The 13,534-nt window shown below is 62.7% G+C and overlaps 2 protein-coding genes across 2 annotated transcripts in view; one reads left to right on the plus strand and one right to left on the minus strand.

Annotated features, from left to right (window-relative positions):
* FBXL16 (F-box and leucine rich repeat protein 16) overlaps positions 1-6,601 on the minus strand; it is a 15,957-nt gene extending 9,356 nt beyond the window's left edge. Inside the window, exon 1 of the mRNA XM_026048989.1 lies at positions 6,546-6,601. The gene's annotated coding sequence lies outside the window, so the exon portion shown is untranslated. The remainder of the gene's footprint in view (positions 1-6,545) is intronic.
* A 538-nt stretch (positions 6,602-7,139) lies between these two features.
* The window catches only part of METRN (meteorin, glial cell differentiation regulator), a 9,499-nt gene continuing 3,104 nt past the window's right edge, over positions 7,140-13,534 (plus strand). Inside the window, exon 1 of the mRNA XM_026048973.1 lies at positions 7,140-7,177. Coding sequence (XP_025904758.1) covers positions 7,140-7,177 — 38 coding nt within the window. The remainder of the gene's footprint in view (positions 7,178-13,534) is intronic.

Below are 13,534 nucleotides of genomic sequence, written 5' to 3' on the forward strand. Positions count from 1 at the left end.
GCACCGCGGACAGCGGTCCCGGCCCCGCTCCGCACCGCGGACAGCGGTCCCGGCCCCGCTCCGCACCGCGGACAGCGGTCCCGGCCCCGCTCCCGGTCCTTGGGAGGTCCCAGAATGGTCTCTGGGAAGAAGCACCCTGCAGAAACACCCCCGAAAAAATCACCCCAAGAGGGTCTCCTACCTCCCCACCGTCCCCCTGCAGGGCCCTGATGCAGGGGCATCCTGTGCCTCCTGTGAAGCCTGTTATTGCAATGCCAAGAGCCAGGGCCGATGCAAAATTATTTCTGTAGAGCCACTGCTTCAGTGACACAGAGCTGCTAGGCAGCAAGCAGCCATTCCTCATGGTTTCCTGCACACACACACACAGACACGCACATACAGACACGCATGGACAGACACATACACACACAAACACTCGCCCCATCAGGGCCCTAGGGCCTGGTGGATACACCTTACATGAGCCTTGGTATTCAGATGCATATTTATATGCACACATACACACAAACACCAAGCTGTGCGCATGCACACATGCACATATACACAGGGTTGCATCAGCTGAATTCATTAGCCCATCTATTTTTACTAATGCAGCAAATCAAGTTGCTCTACAGGCAGGGAAAACACATCGGAGATGTAATACTGTGGCAGAACACACAACCGAAGCTCTTGTCCAGCAGTCTCAAGGGTAACAGCTCCCCTGGACTCCTTCATCTGTATGCTACTGATCGAACTAGCAGCACTGCCACACAGGCACCTGCTTTGGGTACTGAACCTGTCAGCTGAGGTATATTGTAGTAATAAAGATATTCCACTATAAGGAAGGAGATTGCCTTCCCCATGCAGTGCTCAGTGGTGAGCAGGCTGCCTCCTGCTCTGACTGCATCAGGTCAGACCACTGCCAGTATCGTGTAGTCAGACGTGTATGAATGCCAGGCTGTGAGGCAAGGCTCACCCCAAGCCCTTGGATCACCCCAGCAATGCAGAGGAGCTGCAGGAGGCCCCGGGGGAGCTGCCTGCTCCCCTGGAGATGGAGGGGCAGTGGGTGTGTGGAGGGAGTGAGGCTGCCTGTACACGTGTATATGTATGTGTGTACACGTGGATCAGCACTCCCGGGCTCAGTACTCGCACACATCAGGTGGGAGAGAGGCTGAGAGCACAGCTCCAAACTCAGCACCGCATATTCCCCTGCTGCACAAGCCTGTAATCTGTGGTGGGGAAGAGCCTCTCCTCCCATCCACTGTTTGGCCCAGACAAAGAAACCCAGGTGGGATGGGGCAGGCAGGAGACATGAYTGATTTCCTATTGACTTGCTATTGCCTGCAGTTACCAGTGTTGCCCTGGGCTGGATGGTGAATCCATCTCAGGAAGAGGAGCAAAGCAGGCGGGGAAAGGGACTCTCCACTACCYGTCCCAGCACTACTCACAGCCTTTCTGGACAGTGGAGCCCACAGAGAACGGGTCCCACAGCCAGAGGTATGTAGGGCATGTCCATACAGCCCTTGCTGAAGCTCTGCACACAAGAAGCAGAAAAAAAAAAAAAATCCCAAGAGGCAAAAGAGGAAAACTTTGCTCAAGTAACCACCAGATGGGATTTCTACTTAGCTTAAAGACAGCCTGTGCCCCAAGGCCAGACATTCAGCCCTGGCAATCCTCGGACAGTGGAGAAATGGTGGGGCAGGGCCCCCCTGGGACAAGGGAGAAGKGTGAGCTCCAGCACCCCAGGCCAAGGAAAGGCAAATTGCAGCAGGCTGAGTGGTCACCCCCGTCTGCCACAAGCCATCCCCTAGAGCAGCGCTTGTCACTTCAACATTAGCTCAGCCTGAGACAGGAGCTGATGCTGCCCATGCTTCATGCCATCTTGTCCCCAGCCTCTAACAGGGGTGCCTGCTAGGGCCTGCACCTGCTGGAGTAGCTCTCAAATCGGTGATTTTTGCCCCAGGAGGGGAGATAGGCCCGGTCAGACCTGGGGAGCTGGGCATGGCCTGGGAGCCTGAGACTGAAAGACACACCTCTGCTGAAAGAAAAGGAGATGCAGATCTCACAAAGGCATCAGTCCCGGAGCAGCCCTTTAATCCTCGGCAGTGCCACGACCCCTGGCCCTCTCAGTCCTGCAGGGAGCCTCAGTATTAGGGGATTCTCCAACCAAGGGGATCTTCTGAGATGGCCACAAGAGCTGACAGAGCCATGCAAAGAGCCAGAAGAGAGCCAAACACAGATTTGTGGCTAACCTGAGACCGCATCCTGCAGCCTCCTCTGGTAGTACCTGCACTCTCAGGCCTCTCTGCCATGGGGAAAGTGCTCTTGGTTTGGTATTTCTCAGCAAAGCTTCACCCTGCTCCTAACCAATTAAAGCAAAACAAAAGAGGGCAGCTCGTCCTGTGCAGCTTCGTTGTGGCCTGACCTGCAAGAGCAGCCACAACCTGTCCAGGCAGGGAGCGGGCACCCATGTAGCCTGGCACCTTACAGCCCCTCACCTTTGTCTGCCTCACTCCCAGGAACAGGTGAACAAAGCAACAAGCCCATCCCACCATCTGGAAGGAGGAATGGCCATGACAAATCTGCCCATCCCCACAAGGCTGTGCTGGCCAGGGTCTCCAGCTCTTCCCTTGCCTGCTCCCACACACTCCATTCTGCAGGACACAGAGGTGCTCCCACTCCCTGGGTGCAGCCRGGGCTCCCAGCACTGTCACCCGATGATTCCAACAGCGTCCTCCCTCCACACACTGCATCAGCTGCATGGACACAGAGGCCTCCTCCTCAGGCCAGCACCACAGCTACGTCCTACAGGTCTCAGACCGGGAATGATGCCTCAAGTGGCCCTGCCTTGGTCCTCACCTGAGACATCACTTCACAGAGGTGGGTGTCACAAGCGACCAGCCTCAGGGACAGGGTTGCATGCCAGGGAAAACCAGCAGCTTTGCAGGATGGCAGAGCAGCAACACCAGCTTGGACTGGTCATAGGCCTGACCTGAGCTCACCTTTGCAGAGACGGGGGGCGGTCAATGCAGAGCCTCTGGGAATGGCCCTGTGTCCAAGCATCTCCCTTGGACTCCGGCAGTCTCTGCCTCGCACCAGCAGCGGCCACCTCAGTYCTCTGCCAACCTGCAGGTACCTACAGGCCAGGAGTGCCGGGGTGGCTGTATGAGCAAGCTGTAGTCGAGGGTGCTGAGCCAGCCTGGAAACCAAGCCGAGCACAAGCTGGATAAAATACACAGCACRGGGGCCTGGAAAGGGCAAGCAGGAGCTGCTGTGGGCACCAAGAAGCGGTGCCAGCAAGCAGGACACCAGGACAGGGAAGCAATGCTCACAGAGGGCACCTGCCACGAGACTTCTTGCTGCAGGATGTTGTGGTTGCTAAATGCTGACACGGGTTCAAAAAGCTGCTTGATACATTCCTGGAAGGCAAGCGCACTGGAAGCTGTTAAGGGCACGGAGGTGTTTCTGGCRTGGCAGCACGTGAGCTGCCGAGGGCTGGGGCCGAGCGGCGTTGGGGCCGGAGCAGCGCGGGCCGGCACCGGTGCTCATCATCGTGCAGCCGCCGTGGGGACGGACACGGCGTGTGCTGGCACGGTGCTGGCTCCGTCACACCAGCTGCTTGCTTAGACTGCTCCTGGGACAGCTTCYCTGACAGCGTTTGTGCTCTGCGGGGTGGATTGCAGCCGGAGCAAGGGTTACGTCTCTATCAGGGAGCAACCCAGGCAAAATGGCCCCTTTCTCCTGTTGCCTTCCCCAAACGTTGCCCTGTTCCTCCCTTAACCACCTCCATCTCGGCAGARGAGGGACGCTGCCCAAGGAGCTGGCTCCCCCGCATGCCCGCTCCGCTCCCGGGCCACCCCCAGTGCCACAGCCTGTCCCCACACACTGGTGGCTCCCTGGGGCTCCTTGGATTGTGGAGCCCCGACACAGATCCAGGGGATACTCTGTGCACCCCCAGTGCCTCGGTTTCCCTCCCAGCTCTGCCCATGCCAGGCTGTGCTGCAGCCCCTGTGGTGCCGGCGGGATGGGGCTCAGCCCATCCCAGGGTGAACGGCTGTGGGGCACCCTGCTGGCGGATTCACCGTGGGGATGGGGGTGCCATACCCAGCAAGAGGGATGCCAGGATAGCCCAGGCCCCTCTACCTGGCTCTCGTGTTTGTTCCTCTGGCTCAGGAAGCTGTAGGTGTTTTGGCCACCATCTGAGGAGGCACCAATGCCCCTGTCCCCTCTCCAGGCTCTGCTGGAGGTCGCTCTGCCTGGGGAGGCCCCTGCAGCAAGTGGCAACTCCTGACCCACAGCAGGGAGGAGGGCACTATCCTGGGCTGGGAGCAGGGAAACTGAGGCACGGGCAAGGCAGCACGGAGCTGCCAGGAATATTTCAAACCTCTGGAGTATTAACACTGCTGCGAGCCCTCAAGACCAAAGGTAGCGGCGCTATGAGCCAGAGGCCCTGGGATCCTGGAAGCCCCAAGCATGGGCAGCCCTAGCATCAAAGTCCACRGGCAGAGGGGTCCCCAGGGTCCCTGCCCCAAAAGGGCTGGGGCTGGACCACTTCTCATTCATCTGTGGGCAGCCAGGGGAGTGTCTTGTCCCAGGTCCATGGCACTGTGGTACCCATGGGGTGCAGGGGCCTCCTCGCCACACCAGSACACTGCAGGGCCGTGGGCTGGGATGTGACGCTCAGCACTAGCGAAGAGCCGTGCTGGGGCACATGGAGACCTCTCCAGCCTGGCCTGCTGGAGCCTCCTCCGCTCGTGCAAGGGGTCAAAAAGCACCAGACCTCGGCAGAGAGCTGCTGCCTTGGCCTCCCTGGCCAGCAACATGGAACACGACGGGTCAGAGCATCCTCTAGCACTGGGAGCAAGGGGACAGGGTCCTTCTCCATCCCACTCTGCCAAGTCCCAGCCCCAGGCCTTTACAAGGAGCCTTTCTGCCACTGCAAACAAGATTTTGGTGAGAAATGAGGTTTCTGAGCACTAGGGAGAGACTTTGGCCTACTGCATCCCTGCTGCGATGGAGCTGCTGGCAGGGAGAGAAAAACAGGCCCAGAGGATGGAAAAGGGATCGATGTGGGGGAAGCCAGCTCGGAGAAAAATAGATATCTATCTCATTAAAAATGGATGCTAAAGTGAGTCCTCCCCGCTCCAAAGCCACCTCCCTCTCTCTTCCTGGTAGCCAGAGTGAAATCAGCACCGAGCTTCCCGAGGAGGGGAAAYGCCAGCACGACAGAGCTCCCGCCTGGCGCCCGCCGCCGCCACCCCTGCTGTGCACGGAGGGACACGGCGGCTCCGAGCCCCGCAGCCCCACGCGCCACCCGCATGGGGGGCACCAGGCAGCCCTTTGGTGCTGGTGGGTCCGTGCACCCACATGTGGCTTGGGCCAAGCGCTGTGGAGCTGCAGGGTGAAGCTCAGTGCTCACCAATGTCCTGAGGCTGCAGGGCTCCGGCAGCTCCCGAGCCTGGTGTCCTCCTGCCTCAGTTTCCTCCTCCAGAGGAGGCCCAAGGGTGCGGGTGAGCACCCRAGTCCTGTCCTGCCCCACAGCCTTGCAGAAAGATGTTCTCCAATTCAGCCCTGCCAACAGCACTCGCTACTACCCAGTCAAAACACAGCCACCCTGGCACCTCGCTAGCCCTCAGCACCCTCCCAAGTGTCTGCAGGGTCTGTCCCCAACACGACCATAGTGCCACCCACACAGAGCAGGGCTGCACAGGACTCTCCTGGCCGTGATGGTCCCATCCTGTGGGATGGGCTTTCCCCTTCACTCTTCCCTTTGGACTCTCAGTGGCCCTGGAGATCACTATGGCCATGAGGCCAGTGATGGGGACAGGTCCCCCGTAGTGGCTCCCCTTGGCTTGTGTCACCTCTGCGGGGAGGAGAGCCGAGCAGGGGTGCAGGGGTGCAGCCTACACAGCCCTTGGGATGCCAGCCCCATCCTGCCCAGCTGCCCATTGCTGTGGGGCAGCCATGGGGSCTGGGGTGTTTTGGGGCTGGGGGTGGAACCAGGCAGCAGCCAAGCACCAGGTTTGCTCAATCCCCACGGCAGGGCCCTGGCCCCCAGCCCCACTGCCCCCACTGCCGCCTGCACCTCCAATCTCCCCCTCCCACCCCATGGCACCTGACAAGGCAAGTTTCGAGGCCGGAGAGAGGGGTMCAGCCCTGTGCCCCCTTGCACCCCGATGCTGGCAGCCGCACAAAAGGTATCGCTGGGGGCGGCAGAGCAGGGGGGCCAACACGCCGGCCCCTCCGGCCCCATCGCGTTCATGCGCCCCAACCCAACACCCCCCCCCTCGGGAGCCCGGGCAGGGGGCTCGCAGCCCCCCCGGCCGCTGCGGCTCCGCGCAGGGCGCCGCGAGGCACCTGCAGGCGCCGCGCCGCGCGGCACCCACGGGCACCCGGCCCCGCCGCCGTTATATAACCGCAGCTCCATGATGCCGCCGGCCCCGGCAGGGAGGGATGTAATTCCAGCCCGTTCCCCGAGCGGCCGCAGCCGGGGCGGGCCCGGCCGGGGCGCGCGGCCATGGGCGCTTTGTGCCGCGGAGGCTCCGCGCCGCGGGACGAGCCGCTCTTACCTCCTCCGCGCCCCTAGCTCATGCCATGCCTGGCGCGGGCAGCCCGTCCTTTCATGTGCGGAGCGGCGGCAGCGCGAGAAACGGGAAAGGGGGAGGAGAGGAGGAGGAAAAAAGCCGCGGCGGAGGCGAAGGGAGAGCAGCGCCCTGCGCCTGCCCAGCCGGGCCCGCGGCAGCCGCCGCCGAGCCCCGCGCAGCGAGAGCCGCAGGGCGCCGAGCCGGGCCCCGCTCCTGCCCGCCCGGGAGCCGCGATGGAGGAGGCGAGCGGGGCTCGCACACGCGCGCACACGTATGCACAGACACACACACACACGCGCGCACACGGGCGCGCACACGGTGTCAGCACCCGGCCCCGTTAAAGAGACACGGCCCCGGGAGCCATAGGGAAGCGCGGGGGGGTGCAGCCCTGCGGGGGTGCCGAGGGCACGGACACACCGGGAAGGCCTCCGAGCAGAATGCCCGAGCGAGGGGACAGGGGGCACAGGGAGAGCTGGAGGAGTGGACGGACAGAGGGGGGCACTGGCTAGTGGGGGAAGGCGTGAGGACAGGGATGGATGGATAGATGGAGGGAGGGATGGCCCTCCAGCTGCAGGCACAATGGGGCTTGGGGCTCCCAACACGCTGAGGTACTGCGGGTATGTGGGTCAACTGCCTTTGCCAAGGGAAGGGAGCTGTGCCCAGGTGCCAGGCAGCTCCCCCACAGGTGGCCCTGGGTGGTGACAGGACCCCTATCTGAGAGTTGCCTCATCCCGCCACTGCCTCCCATGGGTCCATCTCACCATTTATTTCCTCTCAGAYCTGTGAGCATCTCTCTCGGATGCCCAACACCCCTAGTGAGGAGCTCTGCTCTGCCAGTGCTCCCCAGACTGGAGGGAACTGGTTAGCAGATATCTCCAGCCTCTGTCCCCTCCCCTTGCACAGCCCTATACAAGCCAGCAGAGACCAGCTCTCCTTGGCTGCCAGCCGGGCAGGGCCCAGGGGAGGCTGATSTAACTGCCCGCATCCAGCCATGCTCCCTGCTCCATTATTTACAAGGCAGGTCGGGTTTCTTGGGGGCAGCTCACGGGGTGGTTCAAGGGGAGGAGACGGCTGAGCAGACAGGGCCACCATCCCCTCCACACGTGATCCCGCTCCTGGGCACCATGGACTAGCTTGGCCCCATTTCCCCAGTGCCACCACAGATACTGCATCCCTWCAAACCTGTCCTCACACCATCCCAGTGTTCTAGGATCCTCTTGGGTGCTGGGCTCGTCTGGCCTGGTAGAAAATCCTTGAGAGATGGTGGATGACTCCAATAAAAATCCTCCATGGATGAGAGCAGAGACAAGTAATCAGGAGGGAGGAGAGCACAGGGTCCAAAGATGCATAGAAAGAGGCACCAGGTCTGCATGTGCTGGAGCAGCATCTTCTCTGGCCTCTGCTCAGCTGATAGAAATAGAGAAACCAAGAAATGTGTGACCAAGGAGCACCTGGGAGCTGGGGAGAGAACACCTGTGCTGGGAGAGACGCAGCGTGTTCCAGGTGCCAGGACAGCTCACAGGACCCCATCAGCCACCACACAATGACAAGGGGCTGCACTGGGGAGCAGACACCAGCTCCTCCATGGGCACTCAGAGCCAGGCTTGGAGACAACCTGAAATGAGGCAGCTGTTGGAGCAGCCAGACCTGGAGCTGGTCCTGTGCGGAGCTGGGAAGCTGCCCTGCTGGGCCCTGAGAAGGGGCACAGAGCTGGGGCCCCCAGGGAACCTGCATCCACGTGTGTGCCCCATCCTGCCTGGGCAGCCCCTGTGGGTGGCTCTCCACTCAACACAGAAACCCCACTTCCTCCCACAGAAACGCTCCCCACTGCCAACCCATCATGTCTGGACCCAGCTCCTACCGGCCCCAGCTCAGCTCTGTGCTAGGTGGATGCAGCCCCAGGGTGTCCGACAATCCTGGGGGTGTCCAGCTGCCCCAGGCTGCCTCCTGGTACACAATCACCTTGTGATGTCTATCTGCCCTGGCRTGTCCAGCAGTGTTGGGTATGTGGCCATTCTGGGGTATCTGACAATTCCAAGGCGTCTGGTTGTCCCATTGTATCCACTCTGGGCTGTGTGACCACCCTRGCATGTCTAACACCTGGAGGGTCTGACCGTCCAGGGCCTGCAGCCACCACAGCTCTGCCTGGAGCGGCAGGAGACCCGGCTGCCCAGCTGTGCTGCAGCCAGATCAGGAGCATTTTATTCCACCAGTACATGGGGCCTTGTTGCTCCCCAGATGCCCCGAGAGTGGGAAGGCAGCACTGGGGACACAGGGCTCGGCACTGGCAGARGCTCCAGGCCAAGATGCCGGGAGAAGCTGGTCCAGCCCAGCGAACAGCGAGGGCAGGGAAAGYAGCTCCTTTGGAGGCTCATCTTTATGCAAACCGCCGGCATCTCATTGGCCTGCGCTAGAGCCCCCGTCCCTGCAGTCACATGCCTGACTTGTGGAAACAAGGAATGGGCACGTGCTGAGGAGAAGGCCTCCCTCCTCCTCCTCCTCCTCCCACTGGCTCCATCAGGGACACCGCGTGGCTGGGCCGGAGCGGCACGGGCCCGTCCRGCTGGACCGCGATGCCAAAGCCGGACTGCAGTGCAGGCAGCGGCGTCGCCGCGGCAACCGCGGTCGCCTAGCGATGGCCGTCTCCGGGCAACGCGTCGCCTAGCGATGGGGGATTTGCAGTGCGCGGGATGAGGAGCCACGGGTTATTTTTAGCCGGGCTGCAAATCAATAGGCAGCTCCATGCGCCGCCGGGGAGGATGCACGCGCGGGGCCGCCGCGCGCTGCTTTGGTGGCAGCCAGTGCTGGCGGGAGGAGGGYGCCCGGCCTCCCACCAGGGAACAGCCCCCCCGCAATGGTCCCCATACAGGGCTCAGATACCTCCCCAGGGGTCAATCACCCTGCTGGGCTCAAATCCCCAGCCAAGACTGAGCCCCCAGGACAGCCCAGACAGGGCTCAGTTCCCACCCCAAGGCTCAGCACCCTTGGACTCCCATCCAGCACTCCATCACTCTATGCTCCTGACCCAGGGCTCAGCTTCCCCTGTGACTCCCTCGAGGCTGAGCTCTCTGGATCCCCTTCCCACATGATCAGATGCCTCCAGGCCTTGGGCTTCTCCCAAGGCTCAAATCCCCCAGGATTCAGGGAGCAGAGGGAGGCCCTGTCTGTGAGTCTGCTTGTCTGGCCAGCTAGGACCTCTCTTGCCCATGGGAGCCCTCACCTAGCTGCGGGACTCCTCACCTGGCTGCAGGACTCCTCACCTGGCTGCAGGACTCCTTGCCCCACCATGGAGAACCCAATGCATTTTCATGGGGACCCTCATGCAGCCATGTGGCCACTCTCCCTGCTGGGTGCAGGTTGGCTCCCCTCAGCAGCCCCTCAACAGGAGGATGAGAGATTCTGCAGTGTCTACCAGGATTGTGTCTACCCACAGGAACTGTGTGCTTGGTTTTATGAGGACAGGGTGAAGCAACAAGGGAGCTCTTGGGCTTTGGGGGTTCTCAGGCAAGGATGCTCTAAAGCGATTCTGTTTTGTGTGAGCCCTGGAAGCTGGGCAGGAGAAGCACCCCTGCCCCGTGATCTTCACTGCAGCGGGAGGCCAGGATGCTGCTCAAACAGGCTTGGGAGTGAAGCTCCGCTGGGAGGTGAAGTGAGGCTTTCTGAGCTATATTTTAAGCACAATGTGGGTGCCTGATGCAGCCCGCGCTTGGCAGGCATGCTCAGCACAGCAGGAAAACCTCCCCATGCAGGGATGAGCCCAGCGGGATGAGCACTGGAGAGCTCCCAGTGCTGCACCCTGGGGGAAACTGTCCCCAGCCCCTCTGAGGCTGCCCCATAGGGCCAGACTCCAGCCCCATGAGGCAGGTTTGCTGGACCAGCCTCCATCTCTATCTCCTCCAAACCAGACAGCCCTGCTTGCCTTTCCCAGAGGTTTTCTGTTCCCTTCCTCTGGAGATGGGGAGCCCTACCCCATGCCAGGGCTTTGTAAGGTTTTTCCTCCTCCAGAGTGGGGGCCCTGGCAGTGTCACCTCCCCGGCCCCAGCCTACAGCAGCAAGACATGAAATCTCAGCCGTCACCTCCCAGCAGGGCTGCAGGGAAGCTCGGAGCTGCTCCGGCACCCAGCACTGGGACGGCAGCTGCCAGCACCATCCTCAGCCCTCTGGTGCTAGGCTTGGGGTGAGGCCCAGGCGCATGGTGTGTCCTGGCAGAGATCCCAAAGGGGAGGCTTGGAAAAAGGAGCCCAATGGGGCTACCCGGGAGAGGCGAAGTCCCGCCGAGGATCTGCAGCCTGGCGGGGAGAACGGGCCAAGCCGGTCGGTACTGCATGGGGGCCGGTCCCATCGCTGCGCTCTCCAGGGCCCAGGCGTCCGGCCCCGGAGGACCCGGCTGCAGCCGAGCCAAGCCGGGAGGGGCCCGGGAGGGGCCGGCCGGGCCGGAGGCAGCCGGGCCGCGGTCACAAGGGGGCACTGCGAGCCCGCGGCGGGCGCCGAGCCGGGATGCGGCCGCGCGGGGCGGGCAGAGCCCCGCAGGACCCCCCCGCTGCTGCCGGGGCCAGCCTGTGGCCGGGGGGGTGTCGAGCGACCCCTGGTTGGCTGCGATGCGTCCCCTTGTGCCCCCTTTCCACCCCCCAGTGCCCCCCACTCAGCACCAGCCCCACCCGGCTGCCCCCTCCCTGCCGAGCTCGGAGCGCGGTCAGGGCGAGGTGAAAGTGGCAACGGGGGTGATGGATGAGGGGAGGGATGAAGCCCGGAGCCACCCGCCAGCTGGAGGCCGGGGCTGGCGGAGGGTGACACGGACACTGGTGTGAGCCCATGGCCCAGTGCTCACCCCTAAGCCAGCCGGTGGGGAGCCCATYGCTGCTCCCACACAGAGCAGGTGCCAGCCCTGGCAGCACGTTGGGGAAATTGAGGTAGATGGCAAGTCCTGGCCTGGCTGGAGATGGTGGGATCGACCCCAGCTCTGCCCATCTACAACCAGGGAGCATCTGGGCATCCTGTGAATTGTCACCAGCTTTGCCGGAAGCACAAACTGTGCCGGTATCCAAGGTATTCAACCACGTTTCCACTTGCCACGACCCCACCAGGTTGGGCATCTGGAGAGGGGTTTCCCAGGGCTGTTTTGGGAATTTGGGCCAATGTGAGGGAGCACCAAAGCATCCCTGTGCCGCTGGGGCCAGAAAGAGCTGCCAGCATCACTGGAGAGCCAAAGCCTGGGCAGGAAGGGCACCCACGGGAGGGAGCGAGGCAGGCGCTTGGCTACCCAGTAACCCCCCCCCAGCCCTGCTTCCCCCAGCCAAACAACAGGGCCAAGGCTGCTGCTTGGCTCCTCTGGGAAAAGCTGGAGCTCGAGCCTGCCCAGATCTGCTGGGAAAAGCTGGAACTCGGACAGCGGAGCCCTGCGAGCAGTCCCAGATGGGCAGCGCTTCAGCGTGGGCGGCTCGTGTGGAGGCCAATGCAGGAGCCAGCGGCCCCAGCGCCCCCTCAGCTCCCCCGGCCCCCCAGCTGGCAGGGGTTGAGGCTGTTGCTGAGGCTCTGCATATACATCCCCTTAAGGTGGAGCGGGGGGTTCCCGCGGGCAGCCCTGAAGCAGGGACACGGGCTGCATGGGCTGCACGGCACCACAGCCTTGTGCTGCCCTGGCTGGCAATGGCACCAACATTTTCTCCTTTGCTGCTTGATTTTCCAGGTGGATCAAGGAGTTCAGCTGACTCGCCAGGGCACAGGCTGGGAGGGCAGGATTTGTGCAGCACTGGGAGGACACGGTGCCYGAGCTGGAGGCAGCAGCTGGGGCCGTGGCTGCCCGCAGGCGCCTGGCGGCCTCGGCCACCTGCAGCTCCGCATGGGCCTCTGCTCAGCCCTGCCCTGCACACCTGGGAACGTCCTGCTCGCCCCGGGACCTCCTGGACTATACCTCCCCATAGGCTCCCAGCATCTCCAGCTGCTCCCGCTACCATCCGAATTCTCTTTACGCGCACAGGAGCGCCTGAGGTGCCCCTGTCCGCTCCACCTTAAACTGGGCCCGGAGCAGGGCTCCGCCAGGCGCCGGGGGCCCTCATTTTCCATGGATTCCAGCGGATTGACTTCTTTCAGTGTCATTTCATGGCCGGAGGGCTCTGAATCCCGCTTTGCCTCCGCCCGGGCGGCCCCAGCCCCCTCCCTCCCACTTTCTCTCGCCGTCGGGATTTACAATCCCTCATTCCCATTCCGCTCCACCCTCGTGCGGGCACTTTGTTCCCTCGCCGGTATCGTGGCATCCCGATTGTCTGCTGTTTATTTCAAACATTTTGGCGGGCTGTCACCAGATGAAACTTAATTAATTGCAGGGTTTGTGGTTCGGGTACAATGGTGTCTACGGGGAAAAAAAAAATAAATGAAATAATCGGGAGCAGATCGGGAAGGAGAGGGTGGCAGAGGGCTCTGCTCTTGAACCAAAGCAGATGCTCTCTGGGGTGATCCCCGAGACCGAGCGGCCCCTTGGGGCACCCGGGACGCGTCAGCGGGACAAACGCTGTCGACAACCCATAGAAATCGACCAGGGGAACTGAGGCAGAGTCCAAACGCACCCTGGAAGCTCGGGTTCCGTGCCCATTACTATCCAGGGATGCAAATAGACCGGGATGGCCCCAGGAGCGGCAGGTCCAGGACAGCCCGTGCCCGGGGGCTGGCCCACGGCTGGGTGCCCGGCGCAGGCTGCGTTACTAGCGCATAAGGCGCCCGCTCCCAGTGGGTCGGGGGTCTGCAGCGGGCTCGGCGCCCACGGCAGCGCTCGACTTGGGATGCAGCCCCACGTGTGCCCGGGGGTGCCCGTGGCCTTGGAGTATCCGTGGTCTTGGGGTGCCCGACGCCCCCGCCCCGCATACAGGACCCCCGTGTTCCCCTGCCCGGACAGCGCGGGGGTCCCGGGGCCGCGCGGGGGTCTCGGGGCCTCGCCGGGCGCAGCCCCCCCCGCGCCGCCGGTCCCGCCCCGCGCCGCC

This window comes from Nothoprocta perdicaria, unplaced genomic scaffold (assembly GCF_003342845.1).
Source record: "Nothoprocta perdicaria isolate Ctin4 unplaced genomic scaffold, notPer1 scaffold_59, whole genome shotgun sequence".
Classification (NCBI taxonomy): Eukaryota; Metazoa; Chordata; class Aves; order Tinamiformes; family Tinamidae; genus Nothoprocta; species Nothoprocta perdicaria.